The following is a 22,596-nucleotide window of genomic DNA, read 5'->3' as shown; positions in this document are numbered from 1 at the left end:
GCCGAACCATGATTCTCTCTCATCGCTGATGTTTCTCTCTCTCTCTCCCTCTTTCTTCCTCTGAAATCAATAAAATAAAATAAAAAAGACCAGTAATATGAAACTCCTAGAGAAGTCGCTAGTAGAGTTCTCCAGATCTTCTGCTTGGTTTATACGGTATGTTGTTATGTAATTAATTTTGTATATAATTTTTATTTGGAACAGAGTGTCTCCAAAAATGTATACACACTTCCAACAGCTGATGGCTCGATTGTGAAAGTGAAATCTACTTTAATAAACACGGCCCTTATAGTCACTCAAAGCGTGCGTATACATTTTGGGGGGGCACACCCTATAGATGTGGCCGTCAGTCATGGGGATGCCTTTCAGGTGACCCTTCGAGAGGCCAATAAGCATAAGAAAAGATGCTCCACATCCTGGGAGAAACGCAAATCAAACCTCCAAGGAGATGCCCCCTTGCGCCCATCGGGAAGCCTCACGGTAACTCTCCGGTTTGGCTTGTGTGAAACGGGAACTTATCACATTTGGGGTTGGGGATTCGCTGGGGAAACGTACCAAATTTCACTCGAACCAGCACAGGCATTTCCCGAAGAAGCCATAATATAAAGCTGAAACCATATTTACTGGTCAAAGGGAGTCTAAAAATAAACTCGCCGGGCGCTGACGGAGCCCAAGGCGGCGCGTAGGAAGCCCGTGGCTCTCAGACGCCTACCTGCAGATTCGATAGTCTTTCAACTCAAACGGTGCAAACTGAACAGGTCTTGTCTTCGTGGGAAAAAAATATTAGAAATTTCATTCAGCTCGTAAATAATACGCCTTCGATGCTCAACCAAGGGATTACATTTTTTTCCCCCCTAACAAAAGCAAAAGCGGAAACGGCGCCCGTGACGAATCTGCTGTTGCCAATGTAAAGGTCCGGTCGGAGGCCGCACCAAGAATCTTTCATTCTTAAGGAACCCAGCGCCGGTGTCCGCGGGAGAGGGAGCCCGCGCCTGGGTGAGGTGAGTGAGAGCGGCGCCCACCTGGCGGGAAGGACTTAGTTAATTCCGCCTGGACGGCCTTTTTCCGCGCGCGTGTGGGCCGCCATGTTGGAACCTGGCAAAGGGGCAGATCTTTCGGGGTTGTGTGTAGAGGAGCTGAGGCGATAGCTGGGTTGGAAAGATTGGCCTCTCCTCTCTACGTCCACCCGGAAGGTGAGGGGCCGACAGCCAAAGCGGAGGCGCTTCGGGGTTTGAGGGGTACAGGCCTTTCCAGGGACACTTCCGCCTTAGCGTCTGCGTGCCACTGCGCATGCTCGGCGCCACTGCGCATGCTCGGCAGGACTGCGGGTCCCGCCTTAAGCCCACCTGGGTGGGAAGCGTGGGAATGTCGTGCTTTTAGACTCAGTGAGGACAGAAGTGCTTTTATTGCTTAATAATAACTTTATTTGCATAATACTTTATAATTGTAAAGCAGTTTCAGAGATATGTATCTAATCTTCGCCGGTGCAGTGGCGTTTAGCTACATTTCATGGATGATTTACGTTTTGCCCAACATAGGACGAGGTCTTAAACCTGGGTGTTCCGGATTCCCAGTCTCATGCTCTTTTTTCACGTTCCACGCTTTTCTCTCTAATGGTTAACTGCCCCACCCACCTCCACAGGACACCATTCATCTCTCACGTCCCATCCCCATTTGTGAAATAATGACGAATCCAGAACTCCTGAGGGTTCAGTACAAGTTAACCATGGTTATAATGGCCCTTGTTTTTTCCCCTGCAACCTTGTGATGGAGGCTAGAATCTAAGAATTTTAGGGCCAGTAGAATTAATGTAGAGAACATTAGAGCAGACATTCAAACAACATAGTGGTATCTTTTTTTTCCCCTTCTTTTTTTTTTTTTTTTTTTAATATATTTTATTGATTTTTTACAGAGAAGATGGGAGAAGGATAGAGAGTTAGAAACATCGATGAGAGAGAAACATCAACCAGCTGCCTCCTGCACACTCCCCACTGGGGATGTGCCCGCAACCCAGGTACATGCCCTTGACTGGAATCGAACCTGGGACCTTTCAGTCCACAGGCCGACGCTCTATCCATGGAGCCAAACCGGCCAGGGCTTTTTTCCCCTTCTTAACACGTGGAGAAACTCCAGCCACCAGAGGGAAAAGAGACGAAGTGCCTTAGAGGCCGAGCCCGGGCCCAGATGAAATCGTCTCACCTGTGTCCGGTGCGCCTTCCGTGGCTCCCGCTGTTTACCAGCCTTTTATGCTGAGGATTCCAGAGGTGCCTCCTCCAAAGCTGCTTGTTATTGATGACAGATAGACAAGCCCTACTTTTACAAAGTAGTGACGGCGTCACGTCCTGCCTCTCGGTTCTCAATGAAGTGGTCCTGTTCGTCTGATTTGGACCAAAAGAAGTTCAGTGAATTATGATTGCAGTTGGTTCCGTTCCCCAGCATATACCGGGAAGGGTCCTAAGACCGAGATGAAGTGAGGCAGACCTTAGACTGAAAAGCGTTTACTGGGTGTTGGGGACAAAAAAAGCGATGAGTCTGACAGAGGAGCTAGGTGAGCTGTGGGAGAGGCACGTTTTGCTTCAAGGGGTGGAGGCCGGGAGCTGGACCTGGAAAGGCCAGTAGAACGTCCGCAGTGGAGATGTGGGAGGCGGAAAGGAAGGGAATATTCCCAGCAGAGGAAATTGCACCGAGAGAGGCATGGGGCTGGGGAACTCGGGCACATCCAAGGCACGAGGCGCAATCCCGGATAGAATAGGTTTTGCAGTGGAATATGGTGATAGGCTGCGTGAGGGCCAGAGGGCTTGAGTCTGTTGACTTCGGATTTTCTTCTGAGGGTGTTTGGCTTTTTATTGGGGGGAAAGTCCACAGTGTACCTGCCAAACAATCACTCTTCCTACATAATCCATGAACTGAAGAAGAAGAAAAGCAAAAAGATTCTGGAGGGAAGTGTGAGGAGCGGGGGGGACATTATAGGTATCATCTTAACTAGTATGATGGGAAGGTGCTGTTAGCCAAGAGCCCTGGGTTTTAAGCAGCATATTTCAGCACTGGCTCTGAAGACTTACAGAGGTGGTCACATGGTTAGCAGCAGTGTCTGAAACGTTGGCAAGCACTATATTATTCCAGCAGGTTCACATGAATCAGTGATCGGGTGTCAGACTTGCATTTCCCCACCCGCTTTCAGAAACAACGGTCATATATTGGGGTGAATGACAATTGCAGTGTGCTTGCCGGACTAAAATCATTGCAGCCACTTCTTGTGCTCCAAGGCATAAGCAGGTTATCCGCTAGGAAACTGGGAAGAAATCTTTTATTCCTTTGAATCGAAGAGCCCACTGCTGGGTGACTGCTGTTTTAGCTTTGCTATCTGTGCACTGACAGATGCGAAATGCTGCGTTCCAAGCACCGTTTTCCCTTGTAGTTTGGCTTTTGAAAAAGGCCTTATCTTGTAGTGACACAGATGAGTGATGTAAATGTCTAGAATTTGCTTCAGAATCATCGGGGAGTGGTGATGTGAGTGGAAGCATAGAGCAAACAAGACCATCCCCATGTTGGTCATAGTAAAAGCCAGGCAAGGAATTCGTGGAAAGTTATGCCATGCTCTACATTGGTATGTTTGGAATTCTTGGTAGTAGAGTTAAGAAAAATTTTTTAAATGTTTTTATTGATTTTAGAGCGAGAGAAGAGAGAGGGAGAAACATCCAGGTGAGAGAGAAACATCTAGCAGCTGCCTCCTACACACCACTGACGGGTAAATTGAACCAGTGACTTCTCAGTGCATGTTTTGATGCTCAACCAACTGAGCCACACTGGCCAGGGCCTTGGTAGTAAAGTTTTTTTAAATGACATTTCTGTAGCATTTCCCAGGCTGGTTTTCCTGACCATTTTAAAGTCTCTAAAAGGTGAGCCTAGCTTTTGATCCTCGGTTTTGATTCATTCTCTACATTACAGTTAGTTCCTGGAGTTAGTAAGTTCCCTATGGTGGTTAAGCTGGAGGATAATACGTATCTCAAACTCAGGTGAGGTTGCCCTCTGCCTCCTCCTGGGAGGGGCGGTGGGGAAGTGTGGGGGAGAGCATCTCGGAGCCCCACTGCTTGGCTCTGATGCGATCTCCCCCACTTTCTAGCGGGGAGGCCTCAGCCTCTGGGAATCCACTCCCTTCCCTATTAAAGAAGGGGTGAATGATGGTGTCTGCTTTATGGGGCTGTTGTAAGGATCAAACGAGTAGCGCACAGTGGGTGCTACATAAATGCTTGCTGTGGTCCTTCCTAGAACATGAACGATTGGATGCCCATCGCCAAGGAGTATGACCCCCTTAAAGCTGGCAGCATCGATGGCACGGATGAGGACCCCCACGACCGCGCCGTCTGGAGGGCAATGCTGGCGCAATACACCCCCAACAAAGGCGTCACGGGGGACCCCCTCCTCACCCTGTTTGTGGCCAGACTAAACTTGCAGACCAAAGAGGAGAAGTTAAAGGAGGTATTTTCCCGCTACGGGGACATCCGGCGGCTTCGGCTGGTGCGGGACCTGGTCACGGGCTTCTCCAAGGGCTACGCTTTCATCGAGTACAAGGAGGAGCGCTCCCTGCTCAGAGCCTACCGGGACGCTGACGGCCTGCTCATCGACCAGCACGAGATATTTGTGGACTACGAACTGGAAAGGACTCTCAAAGGGTGGATCCCTCGGCGGCTGGGAGGAGGCCTGGGGGGAAAAAAGGAATCTGGGCAGCTGCGATTTGGGGGGCGAGATCGGCCTTTCCGAAAACCCATTAATTTGCCCGTTATTAAAAGTGATCAGTATAGAGAGGGAAAGAGGGAGAAGAGGGAGCGCTCGCGATCCCGAGAAAGACACTGGGAGTCAAGGACCAGGGAGCGAGACCATGACCGGGGCAGGGAGAAGAGGCGGCAGGAAAGAGAGCCAGCCAGGGCGTGGCCTGGAAATGACTGGGAGAGAGAGAGGGATTTCAGAGACGACCGGGCCAAGGGGAGGGAGAGGAGGGACAGGAGTAAGTAGAGGCTCAGAGCCTCCGCCAGCAGAGCCCAAAAGAAGGTAGAACAGAAGTAAAAGCACAGAGAGGTCTGCGTTGCCTTTATACAAAGGGTAACCAGTGCTGAATGAAGCTCCCTGATGATGCTCTGGCTCAGGTGGCACAGTCAGTTGGGCGTCGTCCGTGCACTGAAAGGTGCTGGTTCGAATCCTGGTCAGGCCACATGCCCCGGGTGATCGATGTTTCTCTTTCTCCCTCCCTTCCTCTCTAAAAAATCAATTAAAAAATATTTAAGAACAAACAAACTTACTGATGATAAGGCAGTTTGGGCAAGTTTCCTTTCTAATCTGAAACCCAGGTTCAAGCTGAACACACTGATGTCATGCATGTCTCTTCATCTTGGAGTTCTGAGGGCACGTTATCTAATAAGCTCTGAGAAATAACTTTGTACCAAAGGGTATGTGCAAGGAGCCACCGGTCTTTCGTTCAGCAATAGGGGATTGGTTTTGAGGATTTATTTTCTCCCATCTATTAGAAATGACCATTTGAGGGCCTGGCAAAAAGAGGTGATGGCCCAAAATCATTTGTATTGACCTGTGACTCCTGGGAACCCGGATCCGGTCAGAATATGTTGTAACTTTTCCATCCTTATGTCTATAGTACAAGGAATTGTGAATTGAAATAAAAATGTGATAGAAAAGTGAATCTGAGGAAAATTTCCAGAGACTTAATACTACATCATTCCTTCCTGCCAAAACAACCCAGCAGCCCTTGGCCCCTGGCCCCTGGCCCCAGTCCCTGTGTCCTTTTCACTGAATGTGGTAAAAGTCTCAACAATGACACGCAAAAATTCCCCACCCCCTCTAGTCAGAGTGGAAGAAGACCTGGGGGGTCCTCACCCCCGCTGGTGACCCCCGCCCGGCTGTACCTGAAGGTGTCGTCAGGCAAGCCCTGGGGTCTCCACCGACAATGAGGAGGTCTCCTAGGCTCTTGAGGAAGAAGAGCAGAGAGGTCAGAGGCCCGCTGGGGCACAGGCCGTCGGCCAGAAATCGGGGCCAGGCCTATGGGCCACCCAGAAGCCACCTGGGGAGGCAGGAGAGACTGGGCCAGACCCAAACCTGTAGACTGTACAACCCCAAACATGAACCCTGATGTGCACTATAGACTTTGGGTGACAGCGATATGTAGGTTCATTGATTGTAACAAATGTCCCACTCTGCTGGGAGATGTTGATAATGGGGGAGGCGCTGTTGCGGGGGAGGGGGCTTGTAGGAGGCATATGGGAAATCTCTGTACCTTTCAAATTTGCTGTGAACTTAAAACTGCTCTAAAAAATGAAATCTTAAAAAAAACATAATAGACAAAATATTTGAACAGATTCTTCACAAGGGAAGATGGATGAGTGGCCATACTGAGCAGATGAAAAGATGCTCCACATTGTGAGTCATCAGGGAAATACCTCAATTGAACCACCATGAGACACCGTTGTGCATTCACTGGAATGACTGAATTAAAACGATTGCCAGTACCAAGTACGGATAAGGATTTGGAATTCTCACACGTTGCTAGTGGGAATGTCAAACAGTATAATCACTTTGAAAACGTTTTTCCTACAGCTAAACATACCTTCATTATTGTGTGTGTGGGTGTCTTAATCCTCACCCAAGGACATGCTTATAAAGAGGAAGGAAGGCGGGAGGGGGGGCGGGGGGGGGGGCAGTGAGAGAGAGAGAACGTCGATCGGTTGCCTTTTGTATGTGCCCCAACCAGTAATTGAACCTGAAACCCAGGTATGTGCCCCTGACTGGGAATCGAACCAGCAACCTTTCAGTGCACAGGACAGCAGTCAACCTACTGAGTCACTCTGGCCGGGCAGCCTTCATTATTAGACTCAGCAATTTATTTGCCCACAAGAAATGAAAACATTGTCTACACAACAGCCTGTGCAGGAATGTTCACAGCAGTTTTATTCATGATGGCCAAGAATCAGAAACAGCTCAAATGTCCACCAGCAGGTAAATGGATAAGCAAATTGTGTCCTATCCATACAGTGGAATATTACTCAGAAATACAAAGGAGTATATATTAATACATGCAACAACCTGCATGAATTTTTAAAACTTTATCGGGAGCAGAGCCAGGCACAAATGCATACATACAGCATGGATTTATGTCAAATTCGATATATAAGAGGCCAATCTGGGCTGTAGTGACAGAAAACAGGTCAGTGGTTGCTTGGGGCTGGGAAGGGGTGGGCTATTGATTGCAAAGGGAGATTTGGGGGTGATGTGAATGTTCTACCTTGTCGCAGTGTTTGGTAGTTTCATGGGTGGATAAATCTGTCAAAACTCATCACATGTATACTCACTGCGGATACATTTTATTCTACGCAAATTATACCTCAATAAAGTTGATTTTAATTTTATTTTTTATTGATTTTTAGAGAAAGAGAAACATCCATTTGTTGTTCCACTTATTTATGCATTCATTGGTTGATTCTTGTATGTGCCCTGACCGGGGATTGAACCCACAACTTTGGCCTATCAGGACGACACTTGAACCAACTGAGCTTCCAGCCAGAGACAATAAAGTTCATTTTTAAAAAATCAATTCTTCAGAAAATCCTTTTCTGACCATGCATGCCCCTCAAACTAGGTCAGCCCCACCTGCACCTCCACCCCCGGGGTGTGCACGCCTTTCACAACCTGTATTTTTCTTCCACTGCATTTCCCTGAGTTTGTAGTTATGTTTTTATGGGTTTCCTGTTCGTTAACGGCCTCTAGGTGGGGAACACCAAGAGGCCCAGGATCCCATCTCTCTGGCTCACCACTATTGCTAGGCACCTGGCACCATTCCTGCACACAGTAGGTGCTCATATAATAAGCACTCATTAAGTGAACAAACACAGGAGCTAGTAAATGGAGAGGAAGCAAAGGGACGAGCGGAAGCTATGTCAGCCCCAGCCACCGCTGTGGGGCTACAGCTCTGTGGACTGGATGACCTTGGGGCCCCTCCACGGGGGGCCCTGCCTCCGCTCGGGGAAGTTGAGTCTGTGCAATTCTTCGGAGATCTCCAGGAAGGTCTTGCCTTTGGTCTCAGGAAGGAAGAAGCCCGTGTAGATGGCCCCACAGACACAGACAACGAGGAAAGGCACATAGAGGAAGTAGGACAATCCCTCCTATAGGTTAAAAGAGACCCTGAGACCCAGTGCGGCTCTATTCGGCCCCAGGATGGAAGGCCCCATGACAGGTCTGCGAGAGGGACCTGTCTTTCTATGCTTAGATGAGCCCCATCCCCTTTAGTCTGAGTCTCCTCGGGTGGTGGCCTCCCACTGGGGTTCTCATACGGACAGGGACCACACCTAAGGCAGCTCCCCCTGGGGGAGGGGCAGGCCTACCATGATGAAGGGGAACCCCAGCCCAACCAGGAAGAGCATGATCCACATGAGCGCCCCGCAGACCATGTAGGCGGCAGGCCGGGCCATCTGGTCAAACAGCTCCGTGGCCAGGATCCCTGTCACTCCAGCTGAAAGGAGGGGAGGGACAGGGGCCTGCCAGCCAGGGAAAGTCCCCAGAGATGGCAGTGGGGGACCCCTCGGTGTTCTTCCGGAAGCTTCGGGACGGGTGGGGGTGGGGCACGCAGGTGACATTGCATTCACCTCCACCCGTCTCTCACCCAGGTGCCCAGGTTCCTTCGGCAAGTCCCACAGCCCAGAGCCCCTGAGCCCACTCACCGGGGCCAATGCCAAAGCTGAGGATGAAGGCAAAGATGCAGGACATGGCCAGGTAGGGCATCCAGGGGAAGGAACTCTGCAGCAGAGGGCTGGGGTGAGGTGGGGGTCAGCCGGCACCCCGCCACCCTCCTCATCCCCGCCGGCTACCTGCAGGCACAGGGCCGCTGTGAAGATGCTCCCCCAGCAGGTCATCAGGCAGTACCCCCCAATCAGCAACACCCGCCGGCCTACCCTCTCAATGACCATACACTGCAAAGGAAAGGGGCCCTCAGCAGCTGGCCTGGGACCCTGGGCCACGGTCCCCTTGGTTTGGGGTGAGCAATGGGGCGGGGCCTCATGAGGAAGCGGACGGTGGGGGAGGGAGCAGCTTATTGCTGCAGTTGATTAAGAAATTAATTTCCCGCAGGCCACCCAACTTCAGTGAGTTCCCTCATCTCAAAATCACGGTACGAGTGCCCAGCAAATAGTAGGTGCTCAATAAACGCTGGCGAACTCCCCGTATTTTAACAGTGACCTGGAGTGGGAAACGGCTGAAAGAAGAGGCCTGAAGCCCTCAGGGTGTCAGCACCCCAGATCCCCCCTCTTCCAGGGGCTGGGGGAGGCCAGCCCAGAGCCAGACTCACACTGATACACGCTGTGAGCAGCTCGCAGCACCCGGTCCCGATGATGGCATACTGGACCTTCTCCGGGGGGACCCCCGCCTCCCGGAACACGGAGGAAGCGTAGGCGTACATCTGGGGAGGCGGGCACAGGGCCGGCTCTGGGGCACGGGCTCCCTGCAGCCTCCCGTGGCTCCCAGGGGCCTGCAGCACGCAGTCCAGAGGGAGGGGCAGGGGCGGGGAATCTCACCGAGTCATTCCCGCAGAGCTCCATGGCGCTGCCCAGCACCACCAGGCTCACCACCTGCCTCCGCAGGGTGCGGTCCTGGAACAGCTCCCAGGGGCGCCAGGCCCGCAGGCCCTGACAGGCCACCCGCTCCTCCTCCAGCTCCGCCAGCTCCGCCGCCAAGTCCTCAGTGCCCCGCAGCCGCTGCAGCGCTGGGGCAGAGAGGGGGTGCTGAGCTCTCTCCCTGGCCTCTTTGGTCCCCCACAATGAGCTTCCTATCCCCAACTCCCCTCCCCGCTTTTCTCTGGGCCCCGGGTGGTCAGATGGGAAGATCTCCCTGGCCCTATCAGTTCGCAGCCTCATGGACCAGAAAGGACGTTAGAACCTCAGGATTCAGTGGATCCATCCAACGAAACAGCGACTGGATGAGTCTGTGGGGAGGGCAGGCCCCTGTTCCGGCCACGCCTTCACAGACCTGTCTCGTTTCTATTTTGCCATCATTATAAAATCTCGCCAGGCTAGCCCGATGGTGCCAGAAGGAGCAGAGATTGCCCAGCTGGTAGCGCACAGATCAGCCGATGCCCAGTAGGCCTGCATGAGTGACCGGAAGGGGCAGAGCCACCAGCCAGACGCAGCCCTACATCAGCCAACCCCAGAGAACTCACAGAGGCGTGAGCTATGCAGCTGCTTCTGTTGTTGGCCACAGAGATACAGCGATTATTAAGCAGAAATGGAAAACCGATCAATGAATTGGTACAAGGAGTGGGTGCCGCCATAACTAAGACCTGTGACTTATGGTATCGGTTCCAAGACCAGACAGAGAATGGTGAGGAGGCCGGACAAATGCAAGCACGTACCTCGGTTGCAGACTCCTTCCCGGCCCAGGCCCTGGTCGGGGCTCATGCAGGAGGCAACCAATAGATGTGTTTCTCTCACATTGATATTTCTCTCTGTCGTTCCCTCTCTCTTCCACTCTCTCAAAAAATCAATGGAAAAATATCCTTGGGTGAAGATTGAAAAAAAAAAAAAAAGACATGAGCACAAAAAGACCTTCAGAAGGAACAAATTGTAATTGGATTTAACTTAATCCAAACTTGCTAGGTTAGTTTAATAAAAAACAAACCTCTTTCTTTTTCTTTTTCTTTTTTTTAAATATATTTTTATTGATTTTAGAGAGGAAGGGAGAGGGAGAGAGAGATAGAAACATCAATGATGAGAGAGAATCATCGATCGGCTGCCTCCTGCACGCCCCCTACTGGGGGTCAAGCTGGCAAACGGGCATGTGCCCTTGACAGGAATCGAACCCAGGACCCTTCAGTCCTCAGGCTGACACTCTATACACTGAGCCAAACCGCAAGGGCTATAAACACATTTTCAAAGAGAGAGAGAGAGGGAGGGAGAGAGAGAGAGAGAGAGACATGTGCAGCAGAGCTGAACTCTCCAGCCCAGACCAGCCTGGACGGACCAGTCCTCAGCTGCCTCTGACAGCAGAGCCAGCCCAGCTAAGACCAGCAGAGCTGTGCAGCCAGCCCATGAGTAAATGAATGGAAAGTAAAGTAAATGATTGTTGTTGTTTTCAATCCTTACCCGACGATATGTTTATTAAGTTTTGGGGGGGGGGGAAGGGGGACAGAGAGAGAGAGAGAGAGAGAGAGAGAGAGAGAGAGAGAGAGAAGCATTGATTGGTTGCCTCCCTGACCAGAATTGAAACGAACCTGCAACCTTTTTGGTGTACGGGACGACGCTGCAACCACCTGGTTGGGATAAGTGACTGTTGTTTTAAGCCAGAGACTTGGGAATTGTTCTGGGGCATCGTGACTGTGGCCATAGCTAATGAGTAAGACCGTCAGCACCCCGCTGGCCTGGGGCCAGGGAAGTCGCACATGGTATTTCATCCTGCACGTGTGTGGGAGCTTTCTCTGCACCGCCCTGGGGTTTTGAAGGTATTGACGGACCTTCAGAGAGAGGGACAACCTTTCCCTGAGAAAAGGGGACCCCCATGCTCTGGGCAGAGGCGCCCATTGGCCGAGAGTGGCCTAGGGACCTGCGGTCCGGGACTCACCGGCCAGGCAGGCCTCAGTGTCTCCACGGTCAATGAGGAGGTAGCGCGGGCTCTCGGGGAGCAGGGGCAGGGAGGCCAGCTGCAGCACCCCGGGCACCAGGCAGCTGGCCAGCAGCAGGGGCCAGGCCTGCCGGCCACCCAGGAGCTCCCTGGAGAGGCAGAGGAGAGGCCAGCCAGACACCTCCATGCCAGAGCCCTGCCCCCTATCCAGCTGCTCCCCCCACCCCCCAACTTGCCTGCCTGTCCTGTTGAGGGCAGAGGGTCTGCATGGCTCTGCGCTTCTTCCTAACCAGCTCTGGGCCTGGACACCAAGACCCCTCCCACCAGGTAAGGAGCCAGCCCAGGCACGGCTGTGGCCCCACCTTCTCCCTGACAACTCCCTTTCCAGGGCTCTAGGCTTTGCCTTCTCCTCTCTTTTCTGGGACGACCGAGACATGCTCCCCTCAAAAGCCCAAACCTTCCCCCTCTTGTCTGTCAAGACCTGCTTTCTGCTTCCTGATCTGGAGAGGATGAGAAGGGTGATTCACACTGAAGTGTGGCTCACTGAGACCTGTTTTGTGCACCGGCAGATGGAAGGGGACAGGTCTCAATACCGCAATACAAAGAAGCCATGCCTTCATCTACGTCATAGGTGGGGAGGAGTCTAGGCAAAGGGCTTTTACTGGCACATGGCGGGCACTTACCTGAGTCCCACCACTTGTCCCATCACGATCCCCAGGGCAGTGAAGATGGCTGAGGTCATGGCCACGGCTCCCCGGAACTCCTTGGGGGCACTCTCCCCCAGGTACATGGGCTGGATGCTCATGCTCACACCTGGCCGTGTGCACGCAGACAGTCAGACCACAGCCTGGACCCCCTCCCCGCAATGCCCAGGCCTGCCTCCCCACCTCCTGGCACCTTGTCTACTGGGTCCTGGCACAGAGCTGCTCCCTCACCCCATAGGCTGAGAGCACCCCCCACCTGCTGCAGGGCCAGCAGGACTCCAGGTTCCCCCCCTCCCCTGACCCAGGACCGCTGAGATAGAAGTCGTTCTCAGATCAGCCCCATCCTGTCCCCTCACCACAGTCCCACTCTGGTCATCGGGTCTCCCTAGACCCCATCACTGGGCTGAATGTAAAGGGCTCCGAGGGAGCTGAGCGGGCGGTGGGAGAAGGGAAGGGCAGCATCCAATGCCCACCTGCTGTCCGGCTCTCACAGCGACACTGTCACTGACCACTACTCTGCAGTGCTCACCTCACCCTGACTTCTCCAGAGACACCTGGCACCCAGGCAACCAGCGGGAGAACAGAACCAGACAGCACTCCCCCTGCCCACCCCAGACGGCAACAGCTGCCAAACGCTAGGAGGCCAGTATTTGAGCATCATCCACCTGCTGGGAGTGCCGGCCCCTCCCTGCCTGGCCTGGGATCAGGAACCGGGTCTCATCAAGGGCCTGCGTCTCTCTGGGTGCAGGGAGCTGGGAACAAGGTGATGCGTCAATGGCCAAAGCCTCAGAGGTGCCCTGCTCTCCCTCCAAGCAGGTGGGGACCTAGCCTTTGTGCTAGGTCCTCGTCCTCGGGGCACAAAGACAAAGTCTGACCCAGTTCCTTTTCCCTGGAGTGTGGGCTGTTCTTAGTGACTCACTTCTCACAAGGAGACTGTGGCAAAACTAACGGTGTCTGACTTCTGAGATTAGGACATAAAAAACAGCCCAGCCGGCGGGACTCAGTGGTTGAGCATCGACCTATGAAGGTCATGGTTCTATTCTCGGTCAGGGCACATGCTGGGGCTGCAGGCTCCATCCCCAGTAGGGGGCGTGCAGGAGGCAGCCAATCAATGATTCTCTCTCATCATTGATGTTTCCTTTCTTCTCCCGTCCTCTCTGAAGTCAATAAAATATATTTTTTAAAAAATTGGGACCCCCTCCTTGAGCGGACACACACACACACACACACACACACACACACACACACACACTCACCTTTCTCTTTGATCACTTACGCTGGAGGAAACCAGCCACCGCGTGTGAGACCCACAGGCTGAGGACGGGGCCCCCTGCCAACAGGCATCCTGGACGCAGGTCCTCCAGCCTCGTCAAACCCTCAGTGACTGCAGCCCTGCCTGACAGCGTGATCTCAGCCTCAAGGGAACCCAGCCAGAGCCACAGCTACGACACTCCCAGGTCCCGACCCACAGGAGCCATCAGACAATGAATGTTGGCTGCTGTAAGCCACTACACTTTTACATGCTTTGTTTTACTGGACTAGATCCCTAATAGAGACGTTTACACCTGGCTGCTTACACAGCAGGGAGTCAAGAGGGGATTTGCTGATGGGAACCCCTAAAAGCCCAGATGGATGTGCTCAAAACTCTGCTCCCTCACGTGACAGGCCCCCCAAACTGAGGAGCCCCTAACAGGCTATCTGCCTCTGTCTGGAACAGCGGTTCTCAATCTGTGGGTCGAGACCCCTTTGGGGGTCGAGCAACCCTTTCACACGGGTTGCCTAAGACCATCGGAAAACACATATATAATTACATATTGTTTTTTAAAAATCTATTTCGTTATTGATTTCAGAGAGAAAGGGAGAAGGGGGAGAGAGAGAGAAACATCAATGATGAGAATCATTGATTGGCTGCGTCCAGCAGGTCCCCTACTGGGGATTGAGCCCAAAACCCAGGCATGTGCCCTTGGCCGGAATCGAACCCGGGACCCTTCAGTCCGCAGGCCAACCCTCTATCCACTGAGCCAAACCAGCTAGGGCTACATATTGTTTTTGTGATTAATCACTATGCTTTAATTAGGTTCAATTTGTAACAATGAAATTGGGGGTCACCACAACATGAGGAACTGTATTAAAGGGCCGCGGCATTAGGAAGGTTGAGAACCACTGGTCTGGAAGATCAGAGAACCCATCTTAGATGCCTTTACACCTTGGCTGCCAGGAAGCTCGTGCCTACTTAGCGCATTACTCAAACACAGGACGCCCCCTGTTGGTGTAGGTCTGGGAATGTTTGTCCTCACATCCCTATACAACTTCTTTGATTTTCCTATATCCACTTTCAATGTCTAGTTAGATGAGCCTTTTTAGATAAACCATACTTAATCATTTTTGCAAAATGAAGGTAGGCATGAGTGAAAAGTAAATCAACGGATAAAGAGAATAAATTAAGGAACGAAGAGAATAACAGAATGAGCAGGAAGGGAGGGGCAGGCGAGATGCCCTCCCCCGCCCCCCATACCTGCACTGACTCCCATGAGCAGCCGTCCCAGCATGATCATCTCGAAGGAGCCTGCTCTGTGGCTGAAGCCAAACAGGATCGCCGCGGCCACCACAAAGACGTTGTTCACCAGGAGCGACTTCTTCCTTGGGGGGAGTGGGGCACAGGCAAGGGAGGCTCAGGTCAGTCCAGAGGGACGGCCCCTGGGGAGCCCTCTTTGCAACCCCAGCCAGCCCTAATCAGACCCGTGTGTGTGTGTGTGTGTGTGTGTGAACTGTGCTAAGGACTCTAAGCGACTGGGTGGGAATGACCACTAGCCATTGTACCTGGGTCACACGTGGTATGTCCCAACGCACTTCAAACCATTCTCCTTCCTGCCTGTCCCACAGCTTGAAATGACAGATGGATACGTATGGCTTTTCCTCAGATAAGCACCCCTCTCCTCAAACTCCCTTGTAAAAGGAAGGGACTGGTAACCCTGCTGGTGTGGCTCAGTGGTTGAGTGTCCACCTATGAACCAGGAGGTCACGGTTCTATTCCTGGTCAGGGCACATGTCTCAGTTGTGGGCTTGATCCCCAGTGTGAGGTGTACAGGAGGCAGCCGATCAATGATTCTCTCTCATCATTGATGTTCCTATTTCTCTCTCCCTCTTCCTTCCTCTCTGAAATCAATAAAAATATATTTAAAACAAAAGAAAGAAAGAAAAGATTGGTTACAAAGGGGGAAATGAGGCCCAAAGGGGGAAATGAGGCTATTGTTCACAAACAGCATTTGTTGGCAGATGTGGAACTAGACACCGGAGTCCTCCCTCTCGCACAGCAGACGCCTCCCTCCACCAAATCCGCTTGAGCTGTGACTCTCATGGTGAAGCTACAGGCATTCCTCGGCCTGCAGACTGGGGTGACCCTCAGTAAAGGTCACTGGGGGTACACAGCAAGCACTTACCTTCCCAGCATGACGGCCAGGGGCCCTGCAAGCAGCGCTCCAAAGAGGCCCCCCAGGGGGTACAGAGACACGATGAGGGACCACATGATCAGGATCAGGTGGTCAGGCAGTGGCTGGCCGGTCCTTGCCTGCCACGTCTGATTGGTGAATTCCTGAATGTGCTGTGAACAGAGATGCCAGTCAGCCTCCCCCGGGACGGGGGGGGACTACACACGCTAGGCCTCCCCACAGGGAGAACGAAACTACAGACAGAGCAGGAGGCCAAAGGTCACTGTCACTTTCAAGGGGGTCTGGGCCACATGGCCTCCCTCCTGTGCTCCTGAGTCTGCACGGCTATGACTGCACCCCCTCTGGCCTGTGTGCTCTCAGCGCCCCGCTCAAGTCCTTTGTGGTATCGAAACCCACTGACTTCTGCTGCGTGTCTCCTTGGGACCCCGACTGCGGCAAGTACTCGTCTGGGACTAGTGATAGCCCACAGGAGACAAGACGTGAGAGTGCCCCACAAGTCAGTCTGCCCTGGCGGGCACTCACATCCTTGTTGAATGAGCAAATAAACAAATGCAGCCGGTTCAGACCTCCCTTTCTCAAGCCAGCCGTTCTTCCTTTCTCTAAGAGGCTGGCGGCCGGAATTGTTTCTGCCCAGAATGTACTCCCACCCGGGCTTCTGCTACCCACTTCCTCCTTTGGAGAAGTTCTCTTCCATTGTCAATTATAGCCCCTACTAGAGGCCCAGTGCATGAAATCGTGCACAGGTGGGGTCCCTCTGGGTGGCCTGCAGGGATTGGCTGAAACCCACAATCCAATACTGCCTGCAGCTCCTACCTGCCGCTCCCGCTCATTCCGGCCCCACTGTGCCTGCCGTGGGCTTGCGCCCAATCAGTCCCAGAGAGGCTCCCACTGCCTCAGCAGCGCTCACCAGCCACAAGCCCTGCGTCTGGCACCCTCTCAAGGGGCGTGGCCTGCGGAATCGGGCTGAAACTGGCTCTCCGACATCCCCCGAGGGGTCCTGGATTGTGAGAGGACACAGGCCAGGCTGAGGGACCCCACCAGTGCACAATGGGTCCAGGGACGGACCGTGGGAGAGCTCCAGGGCGTGCAGGCCCATCTCGCTCAGTCCCGATGATCAGCTGGACCCCAGCAGCAAGCTAACCTACTGGTCGGAGCGTCTGCCCCCGGTGGTCAGTGCATGTCATAGCGAGAGGTTCAGCAGCCTTAGCATATTATTAGCATATTACACTTTGATTGGTTGTTTGGTTGTTCTGCCATGTGGTCTATTTGCATATTATTCTTTTATTATATAGGATTGGTGGTCACCTGACCCAGATATAGCCAATGGAAGTGCTCTGCCCTCCTCACCACATGATTGGTCTAGGGGTGGGCATGTGATCCAAGCCAGTTAATCACTCTTCCCAGGCCTCTCTGTGGAGAGCTACCAGGGAGGACTTTTATTTGGGGATTCCCAGCTGATAAAAAGTGAGTCTGGCCCAGCCAATGTAGCTCAATGGTTGAGCATCGACCTATGAACTAGGAGGTCAGGGTTCGATTCCTGGTCAGGGTTCAATTCCCGATCAGGGCACATGCCAGGATTGCAGGCTTGATCCCCAGTAGGGGGAGTGCATGAGGCAGCCAATTAATGATTCTCTCTCATCATTGATGTTTCTCTCCCTCTCTCTTCCTCTCTGAAATCAATAAAAAATATATATATTTAAAAAGTGAGCCCTAACTGGTTTGGCTCAGTGGATAGAGCGTCAGCCTGCGGACTCAAGGGTCCCAGGTTTGATTCCGATCAAGGGCATGTACCTTGGTTGCAGGCACATCCCCAGTAGGGAGTGTGCAGGAGGCAGCTGATCGATGTTTCTCTCTCACTGATGTTTCTAACTCTATCCCTCTCCCTTCCTCTCTGTAAAAAATCAATAAATTAAAAAAAATAAAATAAAAAGTGAGTCTGGTGACAGCTGCTGTCTTGTCACTGGGTAGAGGATGAGGCCAGGCAGGGACAGGAGAGCCCCAGTTCCCTCCTAGGGCCTGGTTCCTGCAGCTCTCCACCCCCACCCCCACCCCACACACACGGTTTATATCCGCACATCTTTCCCAGCGAAGTGACAGGACACTTGCCCTTCTTCCTTAAGCAAGTTAGAGGCGGCTTCTATCGCTGGGGCTCACGGACTCATCCTTTCCACAGGCCCAGAATGAACATGGACAGGGGCCAGGCCAGCATCAGCTGCTGGGGATTCACAGATGACCCAACACTGAGCAAGCCAGCAGGAGGGAGAGGGGCCCAGACAACCAGCACAGCCCGAGTGCTGACAGCCACACCGAGGGTGGGGGAAGGGGGGTGGTGTCCCACTGGGGGCTGGTGAGGGAAGGCACCAGGAAGGTGATGGCATCTGGGTGGTTCCTGAGGGGCTTCTGCAGGGGGTTTTGGGGGGTGGGTGGAGAGAGAGGGCTTTTCAGCAAAAGGAGGGTCCGAGGAAGGGCTGTGCACATTCAGGGAGCTGCAACTCAGTATAAGACTTGGGGCTGGGGAATGAAGGCGGGAGCCATGAACGGCTCTGACCCCAGGAGGCCTTGGATTTCAGGTGGATGCGTCTGTCCTCATTCCTATAGGCACTAGGAAGACACAGAATGTTCTGGGCTTGATCAGACGTGAGAGGATCTAGAAGGGGAGAAGCTGAAGGTATGGAGGCCAGTGAGGAGGCTGGGCCAGCAATCCAGACAGGAGAGATGGGGCCTGAACCAGGGTCCTGGCAGACGCATGGGGAGAAACGGCTGGATGCTAGAGGTAGTGAAGGACTTGGTGTCAGAGTAAAGGCACTGGGCAGACGGCGGAGTCATCGGGGATTCAGGAGGAGTGCAGGTGAAGGGGAAGGATGCAGAGCTGGATTTGAACCTGAAGTACCTGTGGGACATCCCAGTGGGGGCGGATGTGTGGGAGAAAGTGCCGCCAAGTGGATGCTGGCCTGAACACCACAGGGGACAACCGTCAACTCAGCTGGTGATCGTAGGCACAGAAGGTACATACCACGGTTGGGGCATTGATGATGGACAGGTTATAGCCAAACTGAAAAGTTCCACCAATGCCAGCTGCACAGACGGTCTGGAGCAGGACCCTGCCCTGAGTCTAAGGAGAGAAGGGAGGACACAGAGTGAGTAGTAACAGCCTCCACCGCCCTCCCAGGACCAGGACCTACCAATTATAACACTGCGATGCGTGTGAACCAGGCACTGACAGGAAACCGAGGCACAGGGGGAGGCGTTACCTACGTCATGTGGCTGGCAGAGAGCAGGACCCCACCCATCTCCTGCTCTGAAAACTCAGCGTATGCTGAAAGCTCTCTACTCCTCTAAAGGTATAACTGTGAACTACTTCCCTCAGCTGTCTTCCTAGGCATTCACAAAGTAGCTGACGATATAGAAATCAAGTCATTGATCTTTCCCCAGTAAATCAGACTGCCTTTCTTGTTTTGGCAAATTCGCCTGCCAATTTAAAGTGCTACAAATCAAATTTATTATTATTTTTTTAAATAAGTAGAAGTTTCATGGCAGAAGGGTATTCGGCTACAGAGTTTCTGAAGAATTCCCCGAGGACTATTTATTCATTCATCAGTGCAATTCCGAGTGCCTGTCCCATACCGGCACTGTGCTGAGGACAGGTACAGCCAGGAAGACACAAGCATGCATTCACCATTTGGGGAGATACTTTCCGGGGTGTGGGGTGGGGGTGGGGGGAAGCTCCAGAAGGCAGGATTCTGCCAGAGATCTTGCCACAGGTCTGCAGACAGATCCATGACAGGCACCCTGGCTGCCCACAGCTCCTATAAGGCCTACATAACTTCCTCCCAAGCTGGAAGCTACGGGAGGAAGCCAGGTGAGGACCCAGGGGTTTAGTCTCACTGTAGTCACATCACAGCCCCAGACGGGCTGCAAGAGGCCCAATGCCTGATGATGACAAGTGAGCCCCTGAGGCAGGAGATGCTGGCAGGCCTCCAAGAAGCAGGAAATGGTTTAGTTCACTGAGATTGTTGGTGGAGACTGCCTAGACTAGCATGTCAAACTCGCAGCCCTGGGCCGCATGTGGCCCACAACGAATATTTTTGCGGCCCAGCCAATGTAACGGTATGTAAGCAACGTTTTAATAAAAATGTCGTAACTTCATTTTTACAATATCCTGTTAGACATAATTATTAATAACGAACTACAATGTGCGCTATTGGCTGGCTTGTGTTGCATTCGTTTCGCTTACGCACCTTACGCGCAGGCGCACCATTTCTCTCCACTAATACTAGCAGCGAATATTCTAGCAGCCGATAGCCACGTCATTAGTCTTGGACTGACTTGTTTGGTGTTCGCAACAGGAAATATTTCGCTTTCGGAGAACAAGAAAAATAGGTTTATTTGCGTTACGCTTATTAATTTGTGCGGTTATTCAGTGTCTGGTAAGTTAATGTTCAAGAAAAAATATTAATTTTTATTAAAATGTTCTATTATTTTATGTTAACAATGACTCATTTATTTCAGCCCTCTGTATTCAGCATGTCTCTATCGAAATAAACCTACGTTTCTATGAAAATTGAAGCTTTTGTTTTTTTGCGGCCCACATAAACTTAAACCTTGTTTATTTGGCCCGTGTTAACCTTTGAGTTTGACATGCTTGGCCTAGAGCCATGGCTGGTCATGAAAAGCAACCAGACACTAACTATGATGGTGATTATTAATTCAGTGAACAAATATTTCTTGCCTCCCTATTATGGACCATAAACCTACTGCTCTAGCTGCTGGGGACATAGCAATGAACAAAAGAGACAAAATCTGTGACCTCATGCAGCTTTTCTTCCAGTGTGGGAGACACGCAGTAACAACATGAACAAGGAAAGTGTATAGTATGTCAGCTGGTGCGACTGAGACAGGAAGCAGAGAAGGTGAGAGGGGGTATTTGGAGAGGGTGGTCAAGGTTATGCCCTGAGAAGGTGACGTCTGTATAGACTTAAAGGAGATAAGGGGAAGCCCCAGGCAGACAGCTCATGGAAATCAGTGCAGGTTGGGGGAAACCCAGAGATGAGCGGTGTGGGCTGCCCCCAATCTCTCTGTGAGGCAGGACAAGACAGGGTTTTATAAGAGATGATGGAGGTTGGGGAGAGAGGTGAGGATGGCACACAAAGAAGGGGCTGAGGTAGCCAGAATCGGGGCGTGTCTGGCCTGCCTGAGGACACAAGACAGCGCAGGCATCCCGAGGGATGCTAGCCTGGGAGGCTGGGGTCCGCAGGTCCTGCAGATGTGTGACCACATGCAACCCTGCACTAGCCCCCAGGCCATACCTGCGCATGAACACCTGCATGCTCTTCCGAGCCCACACACCGAACCCCACTGTACAAGCAAGCACGAGACCGTTTTTGTACATCTGACGTCTCCGTTAAGCCTTGCAGCGTGGCTACGCCTGTGCAGTTCACGCCGAGCTGCAATTCCTGCTCTGAAAGGCCAGGGCCAGGCGGGTTTTGGAATGTCGACCTTCCCAGGTCACAGGAGGGCATCGGGCGCGTGCACATTTCTCCAGCATTCAGGAGCAGAGAGGCCTGCGGGGTGGGCTTTGCCCCGCGAGGAAAGCGAGCGGCGGGAGTGCACGCGCGTGGAGCCAGGGCTGTGCCACCGTCCCAGCCGGAAGCCGCGAGCGCCGCGGAGCCGGGCCCAGGCGCATGCGCAGTGGGGCCCGGAGAAGCGCACATCGTGGCCGGAGCCCAAGCGGACGCGCAAGCGCAGTGGGTGCTGAAATGGCCGGTGAGTTGCAGGCTCGCGCAAAGCACAGCCCTCGGCTGGAGCGCGCGGCCCCGGTGCACGCGCGGGGGCCCCCGAGTGTTACGGGGAGGGGGCGTCCCGCCGGCAGTTCACCTGCGTCCGAGGCTGCAAGGGTGGCTCCTGTTCGTCTTCCATCCCTCCCTTTGCGCCGCTCTGAGGTTGAAAGGCCACTCGCTCCTCCTTACTCAGCCGAGCCTGGGCCCCCCTCTGCAGACCGGGAGGGGTTCTGGCCCAGGGTACCCCGGCCAAGCCCCTGCATCCGGCCCCGCTGGTCGCAGCCGAGGGCTCAGGTCACCGCGCTGCAGACTCGCCCGAAATCCCCTCCCCCGCCGCGGCCTCCGCGGAGGCTCCTGCCTCACCGCCTCTCGAACCTCCGCCTCCCCCCGTCCCTCCCAGCCCCTCGGCCCGGCTCCCTTGTATCCCGATCGGGCGCCCCTAAGTCCCTTCTCCCCCGCAGACCCTGCCCCCGGGCCACCCTCTGAGGGCCCAGCCCTTGATTCCAAACAGACATCCCCACGCTCACCCAGTTCAGGGTGTCCACCCCTCTCCCCGGAGGAGGGAGGACTTAGGAGGGAGGGACGGAGGCAGACCCACCGGCCTCGGGAGCACTGTCATCAGTCCGTCCTGGCAGAGCTGGCGGCTCTGGATGCGGAGAACCCGTCTCCGGTTGCCGCCAGGAGATTTATTACGTGAGAGGCCGATCGGGCCTCGGTCCCGATGCGCTCCGAGGTGTGGGACCACAGGGTTCGCCGGGCTGGATTAATCTTTCATTTCTCAGGCCTCCTCGGGCCCAGCACGGAATGACGCCAGGCCGAAGCCAGACTTGCCAAAGATACTGTGCGTGGTCATGGGAACGCAGGCGTTACAGTAACCTTAGGAAGTCATCCGAGCAAAGCCTGGACACACACCCGAATGGACCCCGCAGCGTCTCTATGGCTCGTGCCTCGTGTTTGTTGGATTCTTGCTGCCCTGAATTTTTTAAAGCATGCAGTTAGCAAGTTGCTAATATTTTATCGTGGGGATTTTCTTTATGAGCTCAGGGACATCAGTAGAGT

The 22,596-nt window shown here is 53.2% G+C and overlaps 2 protein-coding genes across 14 annotated transcripts; one reads left to right on the top strand and one right to left on the bottom strand.

Moving 5' to 3' along the window:
* The first annotated feature begins 384 nt into the window (after positions 1 to 384).
* Positions 385 to 6,678, top strand: SNRNP35 (small nuclear ribonucleoprotein U11/U12 subunit 35). 8 transcript variants are annotated; one of them, XM_036353322.1, is made up of 3 exons: positions 901 to 1,001; positions 2,134 to 2,264; positions 4,270 to 6,678. In XM_036353322.1, the coding sequence occupies exons 2-3, from the start codon at positions 2,247 to 2,249 to the stop codon at positions 5,011 to 5,013; spliced, it is 762 nt and encodes a 253-aa protein (XP_036209215.1). In that variant the 5' UTR covers positions 901 to 1,001; positions 2,134 to 2,246; the 3' UTR covers positions 5,014 to 6,678. The 8 variants fall into 8 exon arrangements, 7 of the variants coding, with proteins under 7 accessions (XP_036209216.1, XP_036209215.1, XP_036209221.1 ...); XR_004974765.1 differs by lacking the exons at positions 2,134 to 2,264; positions 4,270 to 6,678 and adding an exon at positions 1,643 to 1,773 and having other exon boundaries at positions 385 to 1,001; XM_036353323.1 differs by lacking the exon at positions 2,134 to 2,264 and having other exon boundaries at positions 826 to 1,001.
* Positions 6,679 to 6,899: 221 nt separating this feature from the next.
* Positions 6,900 to 22,378, bottom strand: SLC2A11 (solute carrier family 2 member 11). Of its 6 annotated transcripts, XM_036354231.1 has the most exons (13): positions 22,136 to 22,370; positions 21,635 to 21,748; positions 18,774 to 18,872; positions 15,752 to 15,912; positions 14,827 to 14,951; positions 12,291 to 12,420; positions 11,608 to 11,756; positions 9,570 to 9,757; positions 9,344 to 9,454; positions 8,868 to 8,969; positions 8,721 to 8,796; positions 8,385 to 8,512; positions 7,831 to 8,165 (listed from the first exon to the last, which is right to left on the bottom strand). In XM_036354231.1, the coding sequence occupies exons 1-13, from the start codon at positions 22,154 to 22,156 to the stop codon at positions 7,965 to 7,967; spliced, it is 1,605 nt and encodes a 534-aa protein (XP_036210124.1). In that variant the 5' UTR covers positions 22,157 to 22,370; the 3' UTR covers positions 7,831 to 7,964. The 6 variants fall into 6 exon arrangements, with proteins under 6 accessions (XP_036210125.1, XP_036210123.1, XP_036210127.1 ...); XM_036354232.1 differs by lacking the exon at positions 8,385 to 8,512 and having other exon boundaries at positions 6,900 to 8,165; positions 8,721 to 8,809; positions 22,065 to 22,378; XM_036354230.1 differs by lacking the exon at positions 8,385 to 8,512 and having other exon boundaries at positions 6,900 to 8,165; positions 8,721 to 8,809; positions 22,136 to 22,378.
* Positions 22,379 to 22,596: the final 218 nt, after the last annotated feature.

Source organism: Myotis myotis, unplaced genomic scaffold, assembly GCF_014108235.1.
Source record: "Myotis myotis isolate mMyoMyo1 unplaced genomic scaffold, mMyoMyo1.p scaffold_m19_p_20, whole genome shotgun sequence".
In the NCBI taxonomy this organism is placed as follows: Eukaryota; Metazoa; Chordata; class Mammalia; order Chiroptera; family Vespertilionidae; genus Myotis; species Myotis myotis.
Note: the sequence above shows the minus strand (reverse complement) of the source record. Positions and strands in the feature narration are given on the sequence as shown.

Excerpts from the sequence above, each read along its gene's own strand:
- SLC2A11 (XM_036354229.1), bottom strand. The coding sequence starts at position 21,471 with ATGTGCGCTTCTCCGGGCCCCACTGCGCATGCGCCTGGGCCCGGCTCC. Across the intron at positions 9,455-9,569 it reads AGCTCTGCGGGAATGACTCG|ATGTACGCCTACGCTTCCTC; the intron begins GTGAGATTCCCC and ends CCGCCTCCCCAG. Across the intron at positions 8,166-8,384 it reads TGGGGTTCCCCTTCATCATG|GAGGGATTGTCCTACTTCCT; the intron begins GTAGGCCTGCCC and ends TTTAACCTATAG.